The 27,802-nt window shown below is 34.7% G+C and overlaps 1 protein-coding gene across 1 annotated transcript in view; it reads left to right on the forward strand.

Annotated features, from left to right (window-relative positions):
- Positions 1–970: 970 nt before the first annotated feature.
- LOC150104552 (alcohol dehydrogenase class-3-like) overlaps positions 971–27,802 on the forward strand; it is a 60,261-nt gene continuing 33,429 nt past the window's right edge. Inside the window, exons 1-3 of the mRNA XM_090395579.1 lie at positions 971–990; positions 8,226–8,283; positions 23,904–24,005. Of these exons, the coding sequence (XP_090251705.1) occupies positions 971–990; positions 8,226–8,283; positions 23,904–24,005 (180 nt within the window). The remainder of the gene's footprint in view (positions 991–8,225; positions 8,284–23,903; positions 24,006–27,802) is intronic.

Consider the following 27,802-nt stretch of genomic DNA (forward strand, 5'->3'; position numbering starts at 1 on the left):
TGAGAAATTGAACAATAGTTTGTTACTGTGTTTCCGGTGCAACATATGGTTTTGCTTGCCTATACAGAGTAGTTTCTGTGAAAGGTGGTACACGTGATTCATTGGTTAGGCGCCGTTTTTATTCCAGCTGTCTCTAATTGCACTATTTGTTGAGAAATATATTACACAGACTGCAAAAGCCTCTGTACCCTATTCAGGGATACAATAAAACTATTTTTTCCCCTTGCATCTACAGTATATAATGACTGTTGGGGAGGGCGTGTTGTTTTTTGTGTGGGAGGTATATATATATATATATATATGCAAAACCTTTTAATGTCTTTTTTCGTAAAGTGAAATCAGGGGTGCTAGTTATACGCGAGGGCAAGTTATATTCGACGGTAAGTGTTTGCTGACAAGTCGACATCCTTCTGCTGCTTCCCCTGCTCCGCTGACTTATATGGTGAGCTACAATGCATAAATATTTTTCTCACTACCGGTTTTTTTTCCAAACCAACATCATTAAAATAAATTTAATAATGCAATAATCAATTTTGATACTGAATAATATAAATTTTTGGTGATCAGAATGGGATATGTCAATGAAACTTACCAGAAGTTAATTTAATGATGTTGGCCTGAGGAAACTACAATATTGTAGCATTAGTCCTGTGATTGATAACTAATTAAAATGCGTACTTTTATATTTGTCGACATGCTACACCAAGTATTAATACACATTAAGTGTATTAATACTCTTTATGATTATGCCATAATTAATTATTAATACTTATTTACTAAAATAAATAGCCAAAAGGTTTTACATCGGCGATACAAAATTATATAAATTAAGTGGATATTAAATCCAACATTATTTCAAAGCCGACTACAGAAACTATAGACGTTTCTTGCTAAATTTAACCAGAGATCTTACGGGAATAGACTCGCCGCCATACTAGGTGTTGCCTTAGCCGCTAGAGCAACTGGTAGTATGGCGGCGAGTGTGTTCCCGTAAGTTCACTGGTCAAATTTCCCACGAAAATTCTATAGTTACTGTTGTCGGCTTTGAAATAATGTTGGATTTAATATCCACTTAATTTATATAATATTAATACTTACGTTAGTTTAATGTATGAACTTTAATAAAAAAATGGGAACGGTATTTACGAGTAAGTTTGTTGGGACTGAGCCGTCTAATACAGTAAGAATAAATAAAAATACAGTCTATAGAAAAAGAATTGAGAACGACTGATCCTAAGGATTCCCTGACTTTTCCCTTTTCTAATCGCATGCATTTCGCACCGCGCATCCGCCAGTAGGCAGAAATAAGCAGCGGCAAGTGCATTATTGTTGCGTATGTGCCCTGTTTTGTTTTTGCTACTGTAAATGGGAATTATAAAGATAATTTAACTTAGGCATATAATAAAATGTTGATTTTTTTGAAACTATAAAAAATGCATTTGATTTAAGTTGTGAATTATTTTGTCACAGTTCTACCGAACATGGCTGGCGAAAATAAACGAAAATTATAACAGCCAAGCAGAGAGTTCCAAAGCTGGTGGACTGAAGAGTATGGCATGATTAATAAAGACAATAAAGCAATATGCGTTTTGTGTGCAGAGTCAGTAAACCGGCATTATGAGACAAACCATAAATCGCTCCTTGAGAAAAGCAAGGACGAACAGAGAATTTATTGCTCGGCCAATTAAAAATAAGAATATCCAGTCAACAACCCTAATGAAATTTATCGGCAGTCGTTCGAATATAACTGCTGCTAGCTTGTTTGCATCGAATGTAATTGCTAAACACGGGAAACCGTTTAGTGATGGGGAATGTATAAAAGAAGCATGGTTAAAATGCGCACCAGTTCTCTTTGAAGATTTTGAAAACAAGGAAAAAATTATTCAAAGAATAAAAGATATGCCTTTGGCTAGAAACACGGTGAAAGATAGAATCATAGAAATGGCTAAAAATATAACTCATCACAAAAAACAGTTTAATTTCTCTTTGTCTTGATGAGCGTACCGACATAACTGGATCAGCTCGTTTAGCAATTTTTATTCGTTATTGTGTTGGGAATAACATCAAAGAAGAATTGATAAGTTTAACATCATTAGCAACAACAACAAAAGGAACATATTTGCAACGCAGTTGTAAATGCACTTCCTGAAAGAGATATAGATCCCTCCAAAATTGTATCAGTAACTACTGATGGTGCTCGCAGTATGACTGGAGAGGAAAATGGGTTCGTCAATTTATTTACCAAATATATTGGACATTCAGTTCTGGGTTTTCACTGTATTATATTATACATCAGCAGGTTTTATGCACAAAGGCTAGTTTCAAGCCACTGGAAGATATCATGAGCATTGTAACAAAATTGATCAATTTTATATCGGCACGCGCTTTAAATAAACGAAAATTTATAGAATTAAGTGAGGTAAACTCGGTGTACAATGGTTTACTTATGTACAACAACGTCCGATGGTTAAGTCGTGGGAAAGTTCTTCAAAGATTTGTTGAGTGTTTAGATGAAGTCAGACTTTTCTTACATAATGAGAAAATCATTGAAAAATACAATCAATTAATGAACGTCGAATGGCTTTCGAAATTAATGTTTTTACTGATTTGTGTTTACATTTAAATGAATTAAATGTTAAACTGCAAGGTGTTAACAAGACAATTATTGTCATGTTTAATTTAATCAAAGCATTCGAAGCTAAATTATCAATTTTTAATCGTGACGTCATTTCCAATACCTTCCGATATTTTCCAAATACAAAAAAGTCTTTGCAGATCTAGAATCCCATGAAAAAACAGATCAAGTTAAATTGACAAAAGAGTTTTCTACAGTTATTCAGTCGATAATCAACGAATTTTCTTCAATATTTACGCAGTTCAGACAATTTGCAGAGACATCAATATTTATTTTGCATCTGGACACAACATCAACATATAAACTCAATTTGGAGATTTTCGAGTGGCTGAATTTGGAAGGTATGGAAATGGAACTAATTGATTTTCAATCTAGTTCTATATGGAAACAAAAGTTTGTCGATTTGAGAAATGACTTGGAAATAGTGGAAAATAATGGAAAAAAAAGTTTTTTTTAACAACTTGGAATACCATTCCTGAAACCTTTCGTTGTTTAAAAAAACTAGCGATGGCTATATTATAAATTTTCTCCTCTACTTGAGTCATTATTTTTCGAAATGAATTTTACGAGTATAAAAGACAGTTTAAGAAATAGAATGACTGATGAATCTGGTTCCGCGTGTGTATTATTAAAAGTGACAAAATATGAACCTGATATAAAGCATTTGGCTTCTAACGTACAACATCAAAAATCTTATTGATATATTGATAAATTAATAAATTGAAAATATGTTATTATTAATTTGTATACGACAATGTGTGTGTCAAATTACACATTGTAATGTGTTCATTATGAAATTCTATATTAATTTTTAAACTTGTCTCAATAAAATTCTACAATTAATGTATTAATTAATGTTAATTAATTAGTGTTGTATTAATTAGTTGCTGACGTGCCCGGCACGTCAGCAAATTGATTTATAAATTTTTGGCGCGCGCCGGCACGTCAGCAACTCGATTTGTAAACTTTTCGCACGAGGACATAAAAAGGTTCGCCACCACCGTACTAGGCTGCGGGTTTAAAGTCCAGAGTGGTCATCGATGTTTCATGAGCCTGTAGGTAATGTATCTCCACCCTATTTGTTGAAGGCCGAAATGATGCAAAAAAGTTCTGTTTGGTGCATAGAACAGCGTTTCCGAATTCTCTTGCCCTTCTCTACTTATAACCTTTCGTACGCGGAATTCAAATAGTAAAAACATCACATCCTTGTTTGTAAGTAGCAATATTATAACTTTAATGGAAACATGGCGGTTTTGTTCACTCAAAAGAAATACATTTACTACTTTATTACATCTTTTACTGTGCCTTACTACTTGACAGTGTTTTTCTCTTGAGCATCTAGTTTTCCAATGCCGATGCAATATTATGTTTGCTTCATTTAATACTAAAAGCTTGGTCTTCGATACAAGCTGTATGGAAGACCTTTTTTAACTTGATAATTGGTAGATTTTTCTATATGTATTTTTTTTAATTAATTCGAAATGGACTACTTCAAGTCACTAATAAAGCAGCCGGCTAAAAACAGCGCGGATCTCTTATTTTTGGTGTAGGCACTACTTTCTACTACTAGGGCATTTGGGACTCGATGTACACTTCCCACTTTTCCTTTGAAAAGTGGGAACCACCCACAATTGCTACAGTTAAATTGAAGAAATCCATTCCCTTTCATTATTCTATGAGCCAATAATTATAACCTTCAGGATCTTTCAACAATATGCAAGAGCTGTAATTGTTGTTTTAAGTTTCCTGTTCTGTTTGTGAAGTCAGCTTATTTGTGCCTGCGTTGTTTTAAAAAATGCTTCCTGTATAGATAACTCTTCCATTCCACGAACGTGTTTAACCACTATCTTGTTGCGCCACTGTTAGAGGTTACTGATCTCTAACACGAGTGCATAAGGAAGAAATTAGGAGACTGCTATAGCAATTAAGTACTAGAGAATAGGTGTAGGAGAAAACACTTTCAGCTTCTGATATATTGTCAAATTAAAGCAATTTTCACCATCTTTGTGAGCAGTCAATAAGATGTTGTCCATTGATTTATGTTTTCTCCCTTTCAAACCCCCAAGTTTTTCTTCCTCAGAATTCACAAATCAGTCGCAGAACACACGCAGTTAAGATATAATCCATCGGCCTCGTAACGTTTTGATTGCAATTCCAAACACGCGTAATATGTAACATTAGTGTTAGTACCAACGCATATTTTGTATTTTCACGGCATTTTTGTTCCATTTAAGAACTTATGTTTAATTCATATTTAAATGCAACATTTTAGCTGTCCTGCTTCGATGATATACTAAATCTAAGATGACATCTTATATTCTGATATAAGATTTCATCTTATATCAAAGTTCCTTTCTTTACATCTTCATTAGTAATCTCCGCTAAAGGAATTTTTTATTCAGTTTTATTCCTATACCAACAAGGCTTTACTGCGATTTTTTCTTTAGGTTTCAATAATGAAATCAAATACGGACGAGGAAGACCGTATCAGGGCTAGAGGTTTTCTCGTTCTTATTGGATGACATATGAACATATATAAAAAGCAGTATATCTTTATGTAATGAATATTATACCAATGAATCATACCATACAGCATGCCTCAAAGAGATATTCCATTATTTTTTTCACAATAATAATAATAAAAAAAACTAAGCGTATATTCTTCCCTCATTTGTTATGTATGTCCGTCATCTTTCGTCTTGCAGTGTTACGTTGCTGGCTTGAGCGAGTACAAATATTCATTGCATGACCAAAACTAATTTTCGCCCCGTTGAGAAACCCTTCTACATGTACCCCCCCCCATGATATGAGATACCATGTTATTCCTCTCCTTATAGACTTTAATAATCTACTCACGATTAGATTATAGCTATGCTAAAACGTAAATCACACAACTCTCCCACACCAGTCATTACCTCAAACATTCCTGTGTGCTTGCTGTGCAATAACACACTGTTGTGTCCCAATTTGTGATTTATATTCTATCTAGTATTTTCCTCTTATCTATGTTCTACTATTATCTATGCTCGAGATATCACCAAAAATTTTTACTAATACTTAAGTTATTTCTCCCCTTAGTACCCCTAATATGTATTTATACTGCGCCTTTTGGGATATTTAATTTGAGATATTATATACAAAAAACAAGGAGAAAGAACTAAAATATGTCAGAAAGTGTAACTATGTTGCAGTCGTGACACTTTATCTCGTTTCTTAACACATTAATTTCCCGCGTGATTAGGTTCGTAATTTTTCAAGTGGTGCATTGGACAGCAATTTCAGACACTGTTTTATCATTGGACAAAAGGTTTATTAAATTCCCTAACATGGTACAATTCAATTTTTGTGATTACTCAATTTAATGCTAAACTAAATACTTACAAACTAACATTAGCTTATTACAAGTAATTAGGCCATGATCCTATAATGGGTATTACGATCATGCCGCCATAACAATTCAACACATAAATTCATTTGACATGGACAAATAAGATTAATTCACACTATTTAACTATTCAAACTTAAGTAGATTAACTAAACCTTTTTCTGCACTAACACACAACTATGGCATTTCAACTTTCCTATACATTGCAATAGACATGCAAAATTCTCAGCTCAGGACACGTAATTACTTAATAATATTCATTAGCAAGCTTACTTTCATTATATTCTGTCAGATACTAAAGTCCTAGTATAAATTTTCCTTGGTCACTTCAACAGTTCCGTATTAGAATAATGATACCTATTACAGACAAATTTTTGTTAACATTAGATATATTTTACAGTACCCTTCTTTCTTGAGTTTTTCATATGGGCCTTTACCTTTTTCTGATTGAACTAGCTTGGTATAACTTCTCTGATAATCTGCTACTCCTACGTTCCCTTTGGAATTGAACTATGCTTACACGGTCTTAAACTTTCGTAATCAGGACACACTTTGAATCATCTATATGACGGCTGTGCAACTCGCGACGTGGATATCGATATCTTTACAGCTTTCCCTTTCTCGTGGTTGTCACTGAAGTTGAAACACAAAGAATATGTTTCCTTTTCTTTGACTCTATGGCATTCTTCGCTTCTTACATAAGAAATCCGGAATCGAAATCCCGCTCACTTTTGTTTCCATGTTGTGACAACGGAGATATAACCCCAATCTCCACTCAGGAAAACCGCGTGAAACCTATGCCACGGAGCTCATAGAGAACTCCTCGGGAACAGAACCAAAACAAAAACCAAAAAACCTCGTGGGGGGGTTTCTAACCCTTTTATACCTGCTCTTCTAACGGCACCTTTTTTAACTTTTCTTCGCTCCCTTCTTGTTTTTACTTCACCGACCAATTAGGGTGGCGTTTTTCTGCCGAACGTCCTTTGGTCGGCGAGCCGGACGATGTCTCAATCCGGGAATCGGCCCTAAGCGATTTTCTGTTGTTTTTCTTGTGCTAGCCTCTAACTTAATCCCCTTTCAAATTTTCTCTATGAATTTACTTAATATTTTAATCTCTAGCCTCTCACATACCATATTTTATGAATAATCCTTTTCTGTCTTATTTAGTTAAATTTTCTCTTTTATATCATATTATTACAACATTAATATATTTGCAGGCATAAACTTCTGTGGCTAATTGGTTCAAAAGACATATTTCGGTGATTACACCACATTTTTTTATTATTCAGTTCTATAAAACACTGAAATAATAGTTCCCGACAAGTTTCGTAAATCGTAGGATTTACATCTTCAGGGGGTAAATAGTATAACTTTATTAATTCTCTTGTTTAAACTTTAAGTTATACTATTTACCCCCTGAGGATGTAAATCCTACGATTTACGAAACTTGTCGGGAACTATTATTTCAGTGTTTTATAGAACTGAATAATAAAAAAATGTGGTGTAATCACCGAAATATGTCTTTTGAACATTAATACATTAATAATGTCTTTTGAACATTAATATATTCTTTCTTTTTGTTAGTTAGTTCAACCAAACACCTTTATATTTTATTGGATGCAAGAATATTTCCTTTTCTTTTAAATAATTCATTTAAATTAGCTATTAGCTTTTATGCAGGGTTTTTAATTTATTTCTCTTCATGTTACACCACGATAGCTGAGAATTCTACATTCTTAAGATATCAGGTGTAACAACACCTTTTACTTCCTAAAGAAAGCAAAAATGGTGTTACTACACATTCATACATTCCCCCAGATGTTTATTAGGAATTCAATTCCATAGCTTGTAATCTAATATTTATTCATTATTAATGCTGTTCAAAGATTTGGCGAAATCTGTAAAGCTTTAAGGAACTTCTAAATTCTTTGTTTCATTCCTTTGAAGTAAAAGTGCGTCATGCAGAGTACTCTCACCAGTCTTGAAACCACTGACGCGCGCCTTAATATCTTTTCGCTTTTAAAATGTTACCGAAACTATCTACGGTTAATTTCTCCAATTTTCACATTCAGTGAGATTCTGTTTCTTTGAAATTACTGTTATAAAATCTGTGGTTGTAGATCTACCCATGATATCATACTTGGAACCGTGGGTAGGCTAAGGAATTTTATCATTTTACTGATTTTTGTATTTTATTTTTTATAGTCCAGGAACTGCGCTAGAAACCAAACGTGGAACTTTTTCAAGGCACTTCAAACCTCCAGTAAGCAAAGTGGCGGTTTTATATAGGCAGCTGAAATTCATCACCCCTCTTTACAGTCGTAAACATCCATACCCACAGCGTGGATTCGAAGCAGCTGCCTATTGACAGGAAAAGTGGATACTATAAACCACTCGGCTAACCAAAACTCTCAGTACTGTGTATTAATAAATACATTGATACTCTATCATTTATTTCTTTCGTTTGAGCCATCGCAATGCAACCTCCCCTTTTGCGCTTTTGCATTATACCATCAATTTTAGGATTTATTTTATTTTATTCTTTGTCACCTTCCTATTAGCCAAACTTAGTAGTGAATTCCCGGTTTCTATCACGTGACATTTGAAAGTTTCCGATAAACTAGACGCCTGGATAACGACGAATCTATCGTAGCTCGTTTCACCGAAAATACAGCGCAAATCCGTTTTAGTAATTGACATTTCGCCTCTGGTTACAGGACTTTCCCATATTTCATTTTCTTATGAGAATTCACCCTATGAAAGGTTATAAACGTTTAGTACCGTATAAGAACTAAGAATGAAATAATTCGGAATCCTGTTCTAGACCAAACATGGAACTTTTTTAAAACCACTTCAAGTCCTGCGATAGATGGGTATTTCTATCCACAACCTGCTGGATGGTGAGCGGGAACGCTATCCATTCAAACAACCAACCAGGCTAGCGAGACTTCTAACGTCGGTAAAGAAGTTTTGATAAAGTGTTTCAAGTGTGCTATTTGCAGGCAAGAAAATTATGAAATAAGAAGTTGAGAATCCATTTCAGCAATCCGGAAGACCAGATAATAATAATAATAATAATAATAATAATAATAATTAATAATAAATACAAAATTGGAGTGAGATCTCGTTTAAAAATAGAATTACTTAATCGCATTAAACCAATCCCCTCCCATTAGAACTTTTTTGAGCCCATGATATTTGCTGTTTAATCAAAAAATAAAATAAATACAAATACAGCGGATAATCTCTTTTAGTCCTAATTAACATTTTTGTAAATCTGGGGACTGACAGCAAGAGTATACAGCAGACAGCTACCACTATTTAATTCCAAACCCACATGCATTTTCTGAAAGAAATGCGAATTTATATCGTCGATTTTAGTAAGGTGTGAATAAATGTTTTTTTATTTTTTTGGAATTTAACAAACCATAACTTATTTCAGTTAATTGTCATAAAAATAATTTGATTAACATAAAATCATTTTTACAGAATATAAATTACCTAAATTTATAACCTGCATTTAATCCTGTTCTATATAAACAGTATTCTTACAAATGCTTTGTACTTATGAGTACCTTTTGATATTTTTATTAGAGTTTTATATATGAGTACCTTTTTTATATTATTTGACACCTCCAGGACTCCCTGGAGGTGTCGAACAATATATATAATTTCCTAATTATAATTTTAGGAAACAGTACTCTTATTATCAATTATTGCACTAGTGAGTTTGAAAAGTACGAAAAGAAGCTATTCGATGTGTATTAAAAGATCTATTAGCCTATTTTATACTCCTGATTTAGCTGCGAGAGAGAGCATCAGTCAGAATTTGAATTCAGACGTCGTGCCAAATACTTAAAGAAAAAAAAAGACGAAAACAGCATTTCTTGTTTTTTCGCCTTAATACTTTCCTATCCTATCGCGATCACAAATAACAATTACACAGTTTGTTTACAAGATAAAGGAAAATGAGCTACAATAGAATCTCAATTTTTCCCACTAATAAAAATGCATGTCACGCGCACCTTTCTGGTTCTTTAAGCCCCGAATTGTGGATTTTCCAGAACCAGAACCCCCTGATTCGGGAGAATTTATAGCATTACTAAAATATAAACGAGAGGTTTGAGTATCGACGCATAAGAGAACGCACCCTTGAATCAATTTAAGGTGTTAACTCATATGAGTGGTAATAAAGGAAAGAGAAAAGAATTTTGCCCGCGCGATTCAAAAGTAATAGCCGTAAAAACGGAAAAAAACTTGGTTTTTCATTCCCACCAGGTGGCGTAATTTACTAATTGTCGTAAAATCTTAATATTATGCATCAGGTCCAACTATATCAAGCATTCTGACTTGGAAATTTTGTGTATTTTCCAGATGGCGACTTGCTCTCATGGCAACTTGCTTAATGTGGCTTAAACATTGTTTAATAACAAGAATTATTTTCATTATATCAGAAACGCAGCCCGAGTTGCGTGCATGCAAGACCAGTATAATGATGTAATAACGTCCACGATCGTGTCGGTTGTAAGCCTTGCTGTGAATAAAAAAAAAAAAAAAAAAAACGTTCTAGGCTAATTTTCTATTTCTGGTGTTCCACAAAATATTAAACATAGAAGAATAACCCGTCGGATACACAGAATTTTGTATGATAATTGCGAAGCCACATTTGCTCTTATGAAAATGTTTGTATTGCAAGTGTTTCCTTATTCCTCGCACTTGACACGAACTCCTTGGGAAACGCTTTGCTATTGTTGACGAGGTTTATGCTGAAGTTACCTGGCTTATTACCTACCCCACACATAAAGCCATTACTGAGAGAAATATAAGACTTACTCAAGCGTTGGGCAGCGATAAGTCATAAGTGTTTGAGTCAATTCCTACTTAAAGTATACAGAGTTTATTCCATGAAACGATACACCAGTTATGTCTTCGTTTTAGGTTTCCCCTCCCCAAAAAGACACGTTTTATATACTATCATTAATGAGGTACCTCCATGCAGTCGTGAAGGTCTTATTTGATCTCATGGCATGATTTTTTTCCTTTACGATCACGCATTGCCACTTCCTCAGGAATGTTGTTCACTCAAGGTTCATTAAGAAGGATGGAGATAAGATAATATTAAATACATGAAAATGTATTTTGACACTTACAGGCTATCGTAGATATATGATAGCCTGTAAGTGTCGAATATCTGTTAGAATACGATAGCCTGTAAATTATCGAATATCTGTTATAATGCCAGAATTCTTGGAAATTAGATACCTTGCCACATAAGAAAAAGTAATGATTATGTAAGGATACGGTTGGTTAATGGAGACAGTATGAAAGTGAATGTAGTATAAGTATTGAAAAACTTTGTCATTTTATATATATCATCCAACTGAAAATGATACAAGATACTAAGGAGAGATTGAAGGTACACGAGCTTGGTCTTACGTATTCCCCATTCTCGATGTAAAGAATAATGTGATTAAGAGGTTATCAACGCACACGTTTATAAAGCAATTGATAGTATCTTTAACGTACTTAATTTAGTTTCAATTCTGTTACAGCAGAAAAGGAATAGAAAAAGGGTAAGAGTTCCACTGCACAAGTATACTAGCAGGTTAGAAAATTACAGGCCCGATAATATTTGTGGAATGGGTCTTAGAAGCGGAAAACATCGTTATGACCTGACCCGAGTAATAAGCAGATATGAAAGTTTATGAGATGAAGAGAAAGCTTGTGAAATAATCTGATTGCGTTTTAGCTGAGTTGGATTATCACAGTGAAGGAGCATTGTTATTAGTAATTTTGCAAGGTGTTGGCAGAGTATTGCAGATTGCTTCATGAAAAATAAACTTCATGATTAAGATAGCAGGAAGCTTGTAATAATTTAGCATGGAAAGCGGTTGCTTTCTGATATCAAGTCTTGGCGAAAAGAGAACAGTTAAAGAAAATTAGTTTGACAAATAGGGTGCCGCAAGTTCTGTCCTTGAACCACTGCTATTCGATTCTTATATTAACAATAATACTACTCGGAGAATTTGAAGGGAGATATAGCGTTTGTTGGTGATACAAAATTCGAAAAATGGCTAAGATACACAGTAAGATTCTAACATGGAGTGACCAGATTTGAAGACATGCTAGCTCGCATGTCTTATGTGAGTAGGACTGCAGTTCTCGAGACTGATGCTAGAGGTCTAGTTATGGTGGTGGACGCGGAGGGAGTTAAGTTTATGGGGACATACAGCAAAGGTAATGCGAAGGGCTTTGTCGGGAAGGACACTGACAAGAAGCAATGGGGAGTGTTGTTTCTTTATAAAGAGGACTTGATCCAGTGGCATCTGCTGTCCCCAGTAGTGTGCCATTCCACTCACCGGGGGGTTCAGGAGATTGTAGATAAAAATAAATAGGCTGATATTAGTGCAACGGGATAGCGAATGCTGCGATATATATTAAGGAATTGCTGGTTAAAGTAAGTGGAAAAGAGGAGCTATGAGAAATATAAGTTGAACGAATTTTATAGAATAGAGGGAAAAAATTTCAATACGTGATAGGAGGAGTGGTACAAAAAGGAAGACATCCACAGAAACTGAATAAAAATAGTTAAAAATTCTTTTCCCGGTGTGTAACTTCTTCACCTAGGAAATGACGATGTTAAACGGGGAGGTATACTGAAAGCAAATAATCAGGCCGCAAATTACTTCAGCACGCGATTAAGATCAGTAATAATCAGTTTGAGGTTTTAATCCTGTAACATACACGTCATACAATTCTACTCTCCGTGCACACACACAGGAAAACTTTTTCACCCACCGGCAGTCTGACGATAACTTCGGAAACATTTTGATTAAACATCGTATCAGCGAAGCTTGACATACCCGATATTAAAAGGGTCAAAATAATTATATAATAATCTATAATCTGAGAGGCTGGTGCAAGTGTGACTAACATGAAGTTAGAGCCGTATTCCGGTTTCTCCAGTTGGTTAATGGAGACAGTATGAAAGTGAATGTAGTAGGAGTATTGAAAAGCATTGTCATTATTTATCATCCAGCTGAGTAGTAGGGTAGTCACTAATAACTAGATCAAGATAAGATAAGGAATCGTGACGTGATTGGTTGTCCAGCTTATCTTGATCTGGTGAGAAGTGTCCCACCAATCACGGCACGATTTATTTATCCACTAATATATCTTCCTTTCCATTCAAAACAATAACGTCACTTATTTACAACTAACAAATGACGTCACTTATCTACATCTGAAAACAACACAGACCCACGACACGATTCCTTATCTTATTTTGTTCTTGATCTGGTTAAGTGTCCCATCAATCACGACACGATTCCTTATCTCTACCATCACCCATAATTCCATACTCGAACCAAAACACAAGAACTGAAGCCATTGACACATATACCCACATGGAAATTCCAAACATTCCAAATCCATGACGTCACACACACAATGCCGTCATCAGATGAACAACTAATCACGTCACGATTCCTTATCTTATCTTGATCTGGTTATTAGTGGCTACCCTACAACTCAGCTGGGAATGATACAAGATACCAAGGTGAGATTTGAAGGTACACGAACTTGGTATTATGTACTCCACATTCTCGATGTAAAGAATAATGTGATCAAGAGTTTATCAGGAAATGCGCTGTTTCTGTGGAATTTTTTCTTACTGTATTTACTCGAATATACCTAACTCGCACTTTTTTCCCCAAAATTAAAGTTAAAAAATCGTGGTCTATGCGGGGAATTTCGGAAACTAAGAATTGCTCACATTATTTATAAATTGAATACGTTTAAGTTATAATTATCAACGTTATTTACGCGCTCATCTTCGTCACACGATATATTTGAATCTTTAGCGACAATGCTTCTGTAATTAAATTTAAAAAAAAAGTTTCATTATTGCTTGTCCTTTTATCATTTCGGAATCATAAGATCACCATGATTTAAAAATACTGAAAATGGGTATGCCTTACAAAGAATGTACTATTCGCTATCGTTACTTACGGCCTCGCATATGGTTAGTGCTTGAGATCAAAAGATTGCGCTACTCAATAACAAAGGCAAGCCGACGATTGTTGAGTTGAAATGCTGATTCTCTTCAGCCGAATTCCAAAATATCGAAAACTGCCATAATAATATTCACTGTATTTTTAAAAGTTTTAAACTTTTTCGTATGCGAAACATTTTAATTTATTTTTTCGTAAAAGTGTAATCGTGGGGGGCGAGATATTCTTGGTATGAAAACAATGCTCCATTCACACGAACACGTGATTTTATTTCCATAGCAACCAGTTCTGTTTTCTTGTTTAATTCCATTTAAAAGGAATGCAAAGAGATTATACCAACTCGATAAAAATCGACCGCGCAAAACGGTGTGTTTCCACGATTCCCTGCAACGTATTCGCGTGAAAACGAATAGAAAAGTTCAGAAAAGAATGATCGATGGCCTGGGTAGAGATAATTATACTCCAGCTGTTGTTTCCATGGTGCGGTTTGGGATTATTGGAAAAATTTTCGCAAAAACCTACTACTACACGTCCAAGAAATATTCCGTAGAGTTGTTTCAAGAAAACCTCTGATAAAAGTAGAAAACATTATGTAAACTACTCAGTAATCAGTTTTTCTTTGGCTTGTTTGTTTCGTACTCTGTTAGTTTATTGTGATACTGCATTATGAACATGAATCTTCATCTTCAGATCTTCCTCTTGTTTTCTGTAAAACGTTATTTATACCAAGTAGGAAATGTAATGCATAACAATATAGGTGCGTTTGAACATTTTTGTGTATTACTACGGAAGGAAATTACTTTTGACGCACGCGTTGCAGTGATCCCTCGTGAGAGTTCAGAAAAAGTTTTAAATATGGTTCAAAACAGCTGGTAGTAATTTGAGTGGTAAGCGTAGTCGTACTCCAACTAACGCGTTGTGGGTCTGAATTCACCGTGATCATGATTGTTTGTGAGAGATCCCCCCCCCAACACACATACACACACCTCCTTATTAGGTCTGAAGTACCTCGAAACGCGTTTCATGTTTGGTCTCTGGAGCATGGTTTCTCAATTATATAATAAGTAGTAATAAATATAAGTATTTATACAGCCAACTGAACTCATTTGTATTATCCTGTTCGTTTGTATAAATGCCTTTTGTGATACTGGAAAGAGATGGAAGTTGGTGGACATAAATCTTAAGCTCGTTAACTTAAAAATATCTCCGTTCAATTATCAGTTTTTAATTATCAGCAGAACTATAGATTGGAACTTTGTGTAATCGACTCGGTTTATGCAAAAATTCCAGAAAGAATATTTTTATATGCCAGCTGCTTGTGATGAGTTTGTGCATTTCCTCAAAAAAAAAAAAAAAAAACTGTCTGGGTAAAAAATCAGTTATTAATAAAGCGAATAGTTCCATACAATGAACTCTGAAAACTTTCATAAAATTATAACAGAATGTATAACAAGCATTCATTCAGACTGCGAGCATGAATGAGTTAAATAGGTTATTTAATGAATAACCTATTTAACTCATTCAATTTGAGATTTTCTTCTTGTGAGAGTGAAAATCAGTCGCACAGAAATGTAAAAAAGAGGCTAAAAATTTGAATTCGATATTGTTTTGAAATTTCTGATTTCAGTAAAGTTGCTTTGTTTTTATGTCTAGGATGAAGGCTTATAAAACTACGATCGCGTGATCGACGTCCATTGCAGTAGAGATGATCGCAAGTTTTCTGTTTACTCGTTCACTAGTTTGCCGTGGTGATGATTTTCCTCTTCACTATTTCTTACCATTGCCAGAGAACTCAAGGAGTTCCGCCTATGATTTCTTCCTTTCTCCTGTCATCAGCTAAATTCGCATTGATCGTATGTTTACATTAAAAGTTCAACTTGAATATTTTTGATATTTATTCCTGATCAATCTTAAACATAAAAGTATCTAAATCACGAGGTCATTGATATAACTGTCTCTTCAATGAAGATAAGCGATTCTGTTCATTAGCCACGATTAATATTCAAGGAGCGATCAGACTTCGTACTACAGTGTAACACTACGTTGTACATCACTGGCACAAGTCACAGCGAGTAACGTATTTTAACATATGTAAAACGGTATGCATTATTATCCAGTTTTACTAAAAAGCCAAATTGTGACAATTTCCCTCATTAAATGCCATTCCACCAAAGCACTTCATTCGGTCTCTAGTTGGTTGATAATGGCGTCACTCCTAGCCGGCGAGCCATGGAAATTTGACTTGGCCATTGGGCCCGACCCTTTATCATGACTGTTATTTGCAACCGCTGCGATTTGAAAATGCTAAGCAAAGGAGTTTAACATTGCACAGCCAAACCTCCAACGAGAAATGCATCGATAAAGTAAATAAAAAGTTTCCATTCACTTAGTGTTCATTACAAACACAATTTTCACTGATTTTCATCATCAGTATACTTCAACATTACTTATTTTTCTTTAAAAAAAAGTCTGATTTTTAACTTATTTATTGTTGCCAAAAAAGAAAGTAACTTCACTAAAGCATGGTGTTTATGCTTCAAATAGTTCATTATTATTTTTCGCAACCCAATTATGAAAAAATAATGAAGAGAAAGAACTTCACAGCTAACCATTTCGTGTCGTACACGAATACTTATTTATATCAACACCCAAACACGCTAGATTACAAAACTAAAACGCATCAGTTTCGCGTGTTCAAAGGAAAATAGAACCTGTTTAAATATTACTTAAGTAATTGAGGTGTTGCAATCCTTGAGGAAAAACAGCGCGATGAAAGCAAAGAACAAATATAAGTGGAATGCACGAGGAGGAAGAAAAGTTCGATCGGTAGGGTGGAAGCTTGGCAGTGAATGTTAACTAGTGTGCTTAGAGCAAAGTGGAGTCGTTGATAGTGGCCAGTATGACTGAAAAGAGATGATGGCGAGTGTAAGACTACCACATGAGTGAATTCTGATCTTTTCGTGGCATGCTTCGAAAGGTTGGTGATGGTAAGAGATTGTGGATCGAGAGTGGCTAAATTCATATTAATGGTCACTAATCAATTGCCTACCAGGTAGTGAAATTATTCGCTGTTTCTGCGAGAACTAAGGTAAAGGCAGTAGAACAATAATTTGCTGGTTTGCTTCTATATTTCTAAGGTTGATTCAAAAGAATATGAAAGATTTGAGAAATGTGAAGGTGTTAATTCTGGAGTAAGTTTTAGGCACGAGTGAGTGGATACCATCAGGATCAGAACAGCAAAGAGGAGTTTCTTTCTGAAACTCATCTTCCGTCTACTTGGCATTTCTTCCAGTTTTTAAGGTTTATACTTGCTTCGTACTTCCAAGTACATTTGTTAAAACTGACTGCACAGCTCTGTAGGATTCGCTTGAAGATCAGTAAGTTCGCATCATCCACAAATCAGTGGCCTGCCGTGGGTAGAGCCTGTCAAATGTACTGATTTTTATAACTTTGGCGGCTTCCTTAACCATGTGGCACGTGCTAATTTGCACACACAGACCACTGCCTTCGGCTTCAAATGTTTAATTTTTAACTCGATGCATACTTATTTTAATTTACAATTTTTAATATTTAATAAATGCTAAAATTCTAACTTTTCTGTGTATGTATATTCCGAATTCTTATATAAATACTATATGCAAATGAAAAAAAAAACAAAAAACCCAAATACACTTTTGGATGCTAAATACTTAAGTGGTTGTAGTAGACAACTAAACGAAATGGACTGAAGACAATTTTTTCGTAATTAGTCTACATTTAGAACGTGACTATGATATAAGTATGTTCTTTGTTTCGCCATATTTAATGTGTGCATTGTAAGTTTTTTAATTTTTTTTTCATACTTCAAGCGGATACCTTAGTTAGGAAAACAAAAAGTAATTACTCACAGGAACCAACAGTGTCTCATAAATTTTGATTCAAAACATTTCGCGAAACGTTTTCAGTGTATTAATGTTCTACATCGCTCTTTCGTGCAGATTTTTACTTATCTGATTCGGAGAATAGTATATATTTATTTCTGAAAGCAACAGGCATATACAAAGTCAAGTTGCTGCTTATGCCATGTAAATGTTTCCTTTCAAATTCCGTGGGCCGTAGTTGACGGCTCTCTGACAGCTAAATCGTTAATGACCTTGCAAACCTGTTTCATACAACATTGGAAACGTGCATGACTGTGTTTTTGCCTTCATCACGGTGGCGCTGTTGTCAGAGAGAACCATCGTTTGCTCGAAAAAGAAAATCATTATAGCCTTGAGTTGTATGTCACAAAAATCCCGGAAGCGAGAGTGTTGGAAACTGAATGACAGGTAAAGAATCGTTTGCTATTTCGTTTATATTTGTGTTAGAAAACGTAAATCATTTACATCCATAGAATTATTGCGAATTGAAGTTCATAAATTTCACAAGGTGGAGTAGGTTTGATTGGATAGAATTCCTTATGAAATCGCCCAAAATAATCAAACAAATCTCAACTTCGAAAACAACCGTTTGTGAGTTAACTTCCGTAATTCCTTTACCCTCGCAGTGGCATACCAGATGTAGGCTTCTGAGAGGGAAAGAGCACGTCGTTTTGTGCATAGACTCCTTATTACTACTACTTAAAAGTGTTGAGTCTGCAAGTAAGACAATTCTTATGCATTGTAATCCTAATTTCGATTCCACAAGGAATCTTGTCATCCCAGAACTATGTACTTTATAATCTCCTGTGAACTACATCGCTTAATGGCTCATCCCAGATAAAAAAAAAAAAAAAAATTAAAAAAAAACTGAGATGAGTCATTAAAGGCTTTGTCTGACGCTTATCAACATGGAAATATCTTCCTAAAGCAACTTTGAGAACCGGGCTCGTCACGCGACACTCACTTTTTTTAAAAAAATATAGATATTTTAAAATTATCAGGGATCTGACTGTTACAAAAGTACTCGTAGAATGGACTTCTCCTTAAAGGCAGTACGTCACATGAACTCCAGTGGTTCACTTGCCGATTATTTCTTTATATCCAGTAAGCCTGCTAACGGACTTCAATTTACAGCTACTAATAAACGCAACTCGAAATACGTGATAAATGTCAATTCTGTAACAGACGTTCACGATCTGTTTTTCCAAAGAAATGTAGAAATAGTGTGAACCATTCGTACGCAGTTCGTAGTTTCTCGTATAGTAGCTTGGAATAGCTTACGAACATGAATGAATTAATGCAGCCAGCAAATGAAAACAATAAAACCGAAATACGCTCTTTAATGTTAATTTTTTTCGCAATAACTCGAATTGCAATGCGTCACAAACAACTTTGTAGGCGAATTCGACCTTCCCTTTTATTCTTACATGGCAGTTCTGAATATGAGTTTACTTCCCTTGTAGTGTTCTATCACTTCTGTAACCTTCAAATATAAATTGTCGGCATAACGGGCGACTTATAAGGGGGGGGGGAGTTGTTAAAGCCATTGTTAATTATTATTATTATGTGACACCTCCAGGGAGTCTAAAGACTCATCGAGGGAGAGTGTGCCAACAGCATCGAACGATTGACCCTTCCAACAACTAACCATGCTCAAACTTGCTTAACATTTTGCGAGCCATTAGTAGCAGAGACTCTACCAATCGACCAACCTTTGCTGGCAGCCATGACTTTTTTCAGCCGAGAAAATCCAGTAGTTTACATTTGATCACGCTTATAAATTCTGAACGACTCACTGAACTTATAATCATCAGCTACTCTTTTAATTTTAATGATTTTGGTTATCAGATGACAATCGTAAATCTATTCTGTGTACCAAAAGTCGGCATGAATTTCAAATATTTAATACGTAGCTTCTGTTTTGTTGTGTCGTGCGTGTGGGATGCAGTAAAGTCGTTTCTGGAGCCTTTAACACACACATTTCTTCGACTGTCGCTCAACAAATTTTTCTTGATCTGCAGAAGAAAACGAGACTGAGAAAGGAAAAGGTTCGTTCTGTTAACCAATTAAACAGAATTTCAATACACGAAAAGTACTGAGTGATTTTTTTTCACATTTTCAAAATTACTTGAATTTGCTATTAAAAAAAACAAAATCAAAATTACTTATTCTTATTCGCCCAGCTCTTTACATCCGCCTTCGTAATATTGCCAACAGAGAAATACACAGAATTTTGAGAGCACCGAACACAATGGTTTATACCCCATTAATTAATATCAGTTTAAGAGGGGGGGGGGGAAGATGAGGATATTCAGACCATTCCGAAACTAATTACAATAATGGATTATATCATAATAAATGATGACAGTTCTGTTGTCCTGTAATTTCCTTAGGGTATTTTTGATAATACTTTAACTTAATTCGCTTGGTTATGATGAGTCGGATTGGTTTTTCTGCATAAGAACTAATTGCATTGGGAAGATGCATTTAGTGAAGCAGGCGTTTAAATGACTATTGCATTCATATTATAATATTTCATTAAAATGAATGAAAATAAGCGCAGGGATTTCATTTTGTACTTCCCTACAATACGAGAATTATTTTGCCTCTGGACATGTCATAAAAAATCTTAAGTCGCCATTTCTTATATGCGAATGTTAAATTCCATTTATCATTTGAGAGAAGTCTCGACAAATAGACTTTTCTTTCTTTCAATAATCAATAAAAAATAATTAAATTTAAAATATAAACACTTTTAATCTTTATATTTAAAATATCAATAAAAATATGAGAGTAATTTCTTTGGATTTATGTTAGGAGCATTTTCTTTTCTAGCAGTATAGCCCTACAGATCCCGAAGTTTTCCCTGCATTATGGCTCACGTTGGCAAGGTGAGTTTCATGTTGAATCTAAAACTGTTTTTTCAGCATATTTTATCCCCTCCTCAATATCTTAAGTACATGTAGAAATTATGAGTGACTGCAAAAGAAATTGTCAACATAGCGTGAGTTTGCTTGAAAAAAAGGGGTGTGTGAGTGTATGTTCAAGGAAGAAGACGAAAAATAAAAGTTGCAAGCGGTTGGTTTAGGGAAGTTTGACAGCAAATGAAAATTAGTTTAAAAAAGAAAGGTAACAAGTCAAGGAAGTTTGAGTCCAGCGATGATAAAAAATTGTAATTTCACATCCATCAATTTTAGACATTTGATGTCAAGGCCTTTAAGCATAGATTACACTTTTTAAAGTGTAAATAATTTTAAATAATAAAATTATTTATTATTTAAAATAAGCAGTTCCCCTATCTGTTTATTTTTGCCTAGAAATATTTCTCTCTGTAATTGTAAACGGCGTTTACTTTTCAAGTCTAGCTACACGTGCAATTCGCTAACATCCCAAGTTCGCTTTCCACAGTGTTTGTTAACGAGATTTATTCAAACATATAAAATTATAGACAGCATTTCACCCAAGAAAGATTTGAAAGATAATAAACTTAAAATTAGAAAAAAAAACTGAAATCAATCGGAATGTGAGTGACTGAGAATTAACTAAACCCTTCCCAATTACTTATACCTACTAACATCTTATTCACAAGATCCCATAATGTGCCTTTCAAGATTGTTTGAACATTCCAGATGGGACGCAGAAATCATATTCAAATATTAGAATAAATCTTCCTTAAGGATTTATTTTAAGGAATTGATTATCAGAGTAGTTTTAAAGAACGACACGAAATTAATCATAAACGAAGACATTTTGTCATTAATATCTATTCAAGCTAATCTGAACCCATTATTGCCTACTTTGTCATTTGGAAATTAGTTTGCTAAGCAGCAATGACCCTTTATAAGGGCTGTTCGATAAGTCCGTGCAAAGTCTAAGAGATGGCACAACCAGTACGTATCGAGGTTATTTTTAGTTGCTAGCAAATGTTGGAGGATCACATGCTAAGTTTCAGTCAGATAGATCTATTACTCTGTTTGACATTCATTTGAATCGATCAAATACCGTGATTTGTGAAAAATGGATGAGAAAGAATTTCGTGTAGTGATTAAACATTACTTTTTGAGAGGCAAAACGGCTCATGAAACCAAAGCTAAGCTTGATAAACATTATGGTGAGTTTGAATCCTTCGATTAGAATGGTTTATAAGTGGTTTAGTAACTTTCGAAGTGACCATATGAGCACAAGTGATGCTGGACATCCTGTTGAGGTCACTACTCCAGAAATTATTGAAAAAATTATGATATGGTGATGGATGATAGAAGAGTGAAGGTGCATGAAATTATGAACTTGATAAGGCTGTGGGCATCTCAAATGACCGCGCACATAATATTTTACATGAACATTTACATATGAGAAAACTATTCTCAAGATGGGTGCCGCGTTTGCTCAAAGTGGATCAAAAGCGTCAATGTGTGAACAGCGAAAAATTGTTCGATTTACGTTACGAGGTCCTTTCGCATCCCCCCCCCCCCTCCACTCTCCAGATTTAGCTCCCTCGGACTACTATCTGTTTTCAAACATGAAAAATGGCTGACAGGAAAGAGATTTTCATCAAACGATGAGTTTGATGAAAATCTAACTCATCGTTTAACGTTCACCGAATTAACTACCGAGTTTGAAGAGTTGGACAAATCATGCTATATGGACGGATCAAAAAACTCGAGCATCGCTGGACTAAGTGTATTGACATCAAAGGAGACTATGTTGAAAAATAAAATATTTGTCCCAAAAAAAATTATTTTCTTCATATTTTCACGGACTTATCGAACAACCCTTGTAAGTAATCAAAGGATACGCCATATATTATGCTAGTATAAGTCGAAACTTGCAGGAACCAACACTCATGAGTTTTAATTTCTTCCACAGAATCTTAATTGTAAAACTGCAGTAGCAAGTCCTTCAATTCATAGACTCCTATGGACATGAAAACTTTCAAACTAATATTCAAGTAACTGAGAATAGGCTGATTTGTATCAAGTAAATTTGAAAAAAAACACAATTTTCTAGGGAAGGCCGTGTGTTCAAATTTCACTGGCATAGATGTTAGCTAATGGCGATGGATTACAGAGGTTGCTTCCACTAGGTAGTTTAAATGAGGTCGTTATTCTCAAGAATAGAGCTTATCGCTAACACGATCCTGGTCCCGCCACTGTATGCTACCTGTCCATCCTACTGTGGATTAGATCGCCACAAATGCGGGACTACACTCTAAAAAGTATCCTGTTTTGCTATTATTAATAAATGAGAATCAAATGATCGTCAACATTAATTCGTTTATACTTTATTATCGTTATGTTGCGTGGTGTATTAGAGAAAGAGAGAACAAACTCAGACTTGGTTTTCTCGTCCTTCTGTTATAGGACAGCGTGATTCGCTCGATTCGCTCGATTCATAAAACAAATGACTTTAAATCAAAATAAACCTACGAATTTAAGAAGTATAACAGGAGTAAGCCCAGAACTTTGGTTATATCGAGTTTAATGTTTTACATATGACAAAAAAAAATGTTTTAGATTCATAAGTGAAAAATAAGGATATTAATTTTAAATCACAATTAAGCAGTAAAGTGCATTAATTTTCAATTCACTACACGAGTACCGACTACAATGTTACGTGGGTAACACGTCATTAAATTTTGCTCAGTTCTTTTATACTCGTATGTGAAAATTTGTCTCGTGATTACTTAAAGCAACAGTGTATGATATGAGAATTAAGAGCTTGCATGTCCTCAATATCAAGAGAGGAATCTTGTAATTCACTAGTATAAACAGTTCAGCCTTAAGTTTTTCTCTAGTATTCGGAACCAGTGAAGATAAATTCGTTTTGTGTGCGTTATCAGCAAAAGCAAGCCTAAAGTGGTAATGTTAATCGCCACTTTTTAGGCATGATAGTGTCTAAAGTGGTATTTTTTTTCTGAAATACACAATTTTATGTCTACGTGTATTTTGTATAAACGTATTTTAATGTTTCAGACAATTACCTGTCGTGCAGCAGTGTCATGGGAACCGATGAAGCCTTACTCAATCGAAGAGGTGCAGGTAGCTCCGCCTAAGGATGGAGAAGTAAGAATTAAGGTACGTATCGGATTTTTTCCCCTGATATACTTTATAATAAAAATATCTAGCAATAAAACGTTTATCTGCTTTGCATCAGTTCATAAGTATTCACGCACAAAGAAAGCAAAATGAACAAGCCTACAGCAAATGCTATTTCGTTGTAGTTCAAAATGGCGAACAGTTCGCATTATGAAATTTCGATAGAATAGCGCCGCGTGTGGTTTCCAATTTGTATAACTTGCGAAATACTAAGAGCTAAAGTCGCATCGTCAATAAATCTTCAAAAGTTTTAAATCTCAGAAATTAAATGTTCTTGCGCGCGTTCGCGAACTTTCCCCTTTGGTGTACTTTCCTTTCTTAGGAGAGAAATAGCACGATTTTTAATAAAAGTAATACTCTCTTAAACATTTCGGTACTAAATGTCAAATAGTAAATATCGATTTAAGCTTATACTATTTATTTTCTCATTCTCTCGATCTAACAGATAAATGACAAGATACCGATCTAACATTTGCATGAGCGTCAAAATTACCAATCTCTTGATGACTGAAAATGAAGAGAAAGTCATCCCCAGAGGACCTGCCTCAATAGCATCAAAATTCATCGTAGGAAGTCTATTCTATTCAATACAGAACACACCACTTATTCATCTGCATCGGCACCAAACTATACCGATTAGCACTTTAGATCTGCTCCTTAGTTGACATCCTGCAGTTCCGATATTATACCTCCTAACTGGATTTGCATCCTCTCCAAGCTTCCTTCGAAACAAAGTCCACCAAACCGATTATTTCAGAGGTTTGCCTGGACTAATCGTTCTGCAATGCCACTACATCAGAATCATTCATAATCTGTCTGTAGCTTCGCATTATCCCTCAACAAACAATTTAATATCTCTTCTTTATGTCCAGTTTACATTGACGCTAACAAAAAGGTGGAATTAATGGGTACCCTTTGTCAAGCTCTGAAACTCAACTTATAGCCTTCTTCCTTGATATTACCCCGTCATATGTAAAACTTCGTATGGCCGATTGTCAGACTTGTCTAGAAAGGCACTTCTAGTTGCATCAATCTACTCATATTTAGCCTAGCTCTCTTTTTTTCTGTCATTCTGGCATCACATCTGTTATGTGATGCCAGAATGACAGACTCAGATTAGCTTCCATTGATTCACTTTTGATTGCTAACAATCAAATTACTTCATAACATTTTAAATATCATTCTGTTACTGATGCTGTTGTTCACATCCCTATGGCTTGTAGCCAATTGTTTTATTTCTAACCTGGCTCTCAGATATAAGTTGAAATTAGTCAGAACACTTTGACTAAGTTTTCTGCCTTTCAGTAAATTTTTTTCAGCTGACTACCAACCATAAAAGCGTCGCTTATTCTATTAATTGCTAACTTCACTAAATGTATAGCTAAAGTTTTTTTACTATTATGTTGGTTGTGCATATCTTTTTACTTTTTGTGTTTATGTAATGGTGATTTTCGTGACAATTTTGTGACATTTGGGCTTTAGTTAAGGAAACCCACAGACTTGTACTGGATTTAAGTAATATCTGCATAATGTAAAGAGCTGAGAATAACATCTCCAGTTTAGATATCAGGTTTAATGCCTGATACCCAAATTGGAAACGTTATATTTCGTTATGTTATGGCATCACCCGCATAAAATTGGTGAGATTTTATGCGGGTGCATACTCTTAATATATGCACCCGCATAAAATCTTGTTTTGGTAATCCTGGCATATCCATGTTGAATCTAATCTTCCATGTCTGTATTCCAACTATAACTGAGTAATAATAACTGGTTCATGGTTTCCCTCAGTTTGTACGGCTACGCTTTATAACCACTCCTTTATAATCACCTCTTCATTTTCAACTTCTTTCTAGGATTACATGTAAATTTCTTTAGTAGTATATTTCACCAAAATGAAATATACCGAAGGAATAATTAAGCATGCTTGTGTTCAATCTTCATCGATCGCATTTTCTGGCAATAATTAATCCTTTTATTGGCCAAGAAAGAATTTTATTCAGTGCTTCCACCTTATTCTATTTTCCCATTTTTACTGAATCGTTTTCTCTCAACTTGAGTTTATATTCCTCCATGCAATTCTCTTTTTCTCATCATACTTACTTTTCCCATGATGTTCTTCCATTTAAAGTTTTTAGTCATCCATTTTATTACAATTATTCACTCTAACTGCAGTTGTTTTTTTACTATTATTGTCCAATATTTCCGACTCCCGTGAACTATTGATCTCACTACCTTCAATTCCTCCGAATGTTCTTCCTCCTCAATAGAATGCAGTGTGCTTTACGAAATAGTGCTAAAACTTTGCATACATTGTATGAAATATTGAAATGTCGATTTGAAGTGTAGCGAGATTGATTGCTTACAAGAAACATTACAGTTTGAAGTACTGCAACTCGGATAGCGGGCTGAATATTGCCTATCCACTACCACTTATTGACGAAGTTAATAAACGTGACATATTCCGACCAACTTGAATCATGAAATGGAATAAAAAAAAAAGAATCGGAACATAAAAATTTTCAAAAATGGTAAAATGAGTGTAACAATGATCCGGGTGTTTGGAGTATTTTAGACAACCGGTGGCTGTTGCAGCTTACCCAAAATACTAAACATGTGAGCTTCTCTAAAATCTCAAATAAATTGCAACGTAATGTTACCATTGTGAAAAATATTCCTGTTGCATTGTCGCTTCATCACCTTTCAAGAATAACTTCTAGCTGCTTTTCTGACTGCACAAGCATGGCGGATATCAAAATGCGAAAGCCAGTTTTATAGAATTATTTATTAAAAGCTTGAGGCATATCCGTTTAATTTTTTTTTACATAGGATAGGAAGAATAGCTTAACTTAGGTAGGCTGGAAGCTTTTTTGTCCTTCGCACTACACATTACTGAGCTCATCAGACTTCATAATTCTTGTATTTAAGAGCAGAACATATTGGAGTTTCATAATTTAAGTTCGCAAAATATTTTAATTGTATTTGTTTTTCCCTACAAAAAACAATGATCTCTATATTAATGGCCATTGTGTCATTTAATATAGTAATTTTGGGAAGGTCATCCTTTATTTCGATGCATTCAGTAGCTGTAATTAGCAGGTTGTTAGTAGTTCTTGAATAGAAAGTGTAGCTAAATGGTTTCCTTTGAAGTGTAATTTATTCCGGTAGGCTACTCCATCATACTTAACCAATATTCTGAGTAATATACAAAAGAAGGTGGGCGCAGGATGCTAATTTCCGGATGGTATGCATTTAATAAATAGGAGGAGCGTCCTTGAACTGAACCACAAATACCTCTAGAATTATACCAGTCGTAAGCGCACTTCATGTTTTGAACACGGAAGAAACGCATCACTGATAATTTAATTTATGAGAAATCATATTCGAAGTTTAAGATTAATTTGAGGGGGATAATACCAAAAATGAAATTCTGTTTTAATTATTTGATAGTTTTTCCCCCTCATCTCTGCTAGAGTAGATTTACTGGAAAAACGTATTTTATTACTAACTTATCAACAATTTACTTCCGTATTATTTGCTTAGTCCCTAATTTGACTGATCCCTCCTACTCTTCTAAGGATTAAGTCGAACATAACTCTCAGCTGTCCTAAGCAGATCTGTCTCTTCTATCTGTTTTTTTTTTAATCTGTTACTTTTGTTTTGAATATGTTTTCATAAAATCTAGTTAATTGTGCTTACAAACTCGTATATAATTCATACTATTTATTCTCTAATATTTTTTTAATGTTGTTCTATCGTACATGTCATCTGTTAAT

The sequence above is a fragment of the Typopeltis vanoorti genome, chromosome 7 (genome assembly GCF_054136105.1).
Source record: "Typopeltis vanoorti isolate ZY-2024b chromosome 7, IOZ_Tvanoo_1.0, whole genome shotgun sequence".
NCBI lineage: Eukaryota > Metazoa > Arthropoda > Arachnida > Uropygi > Thelyphonidae > Typopeltis > Typopeltis vanoorti.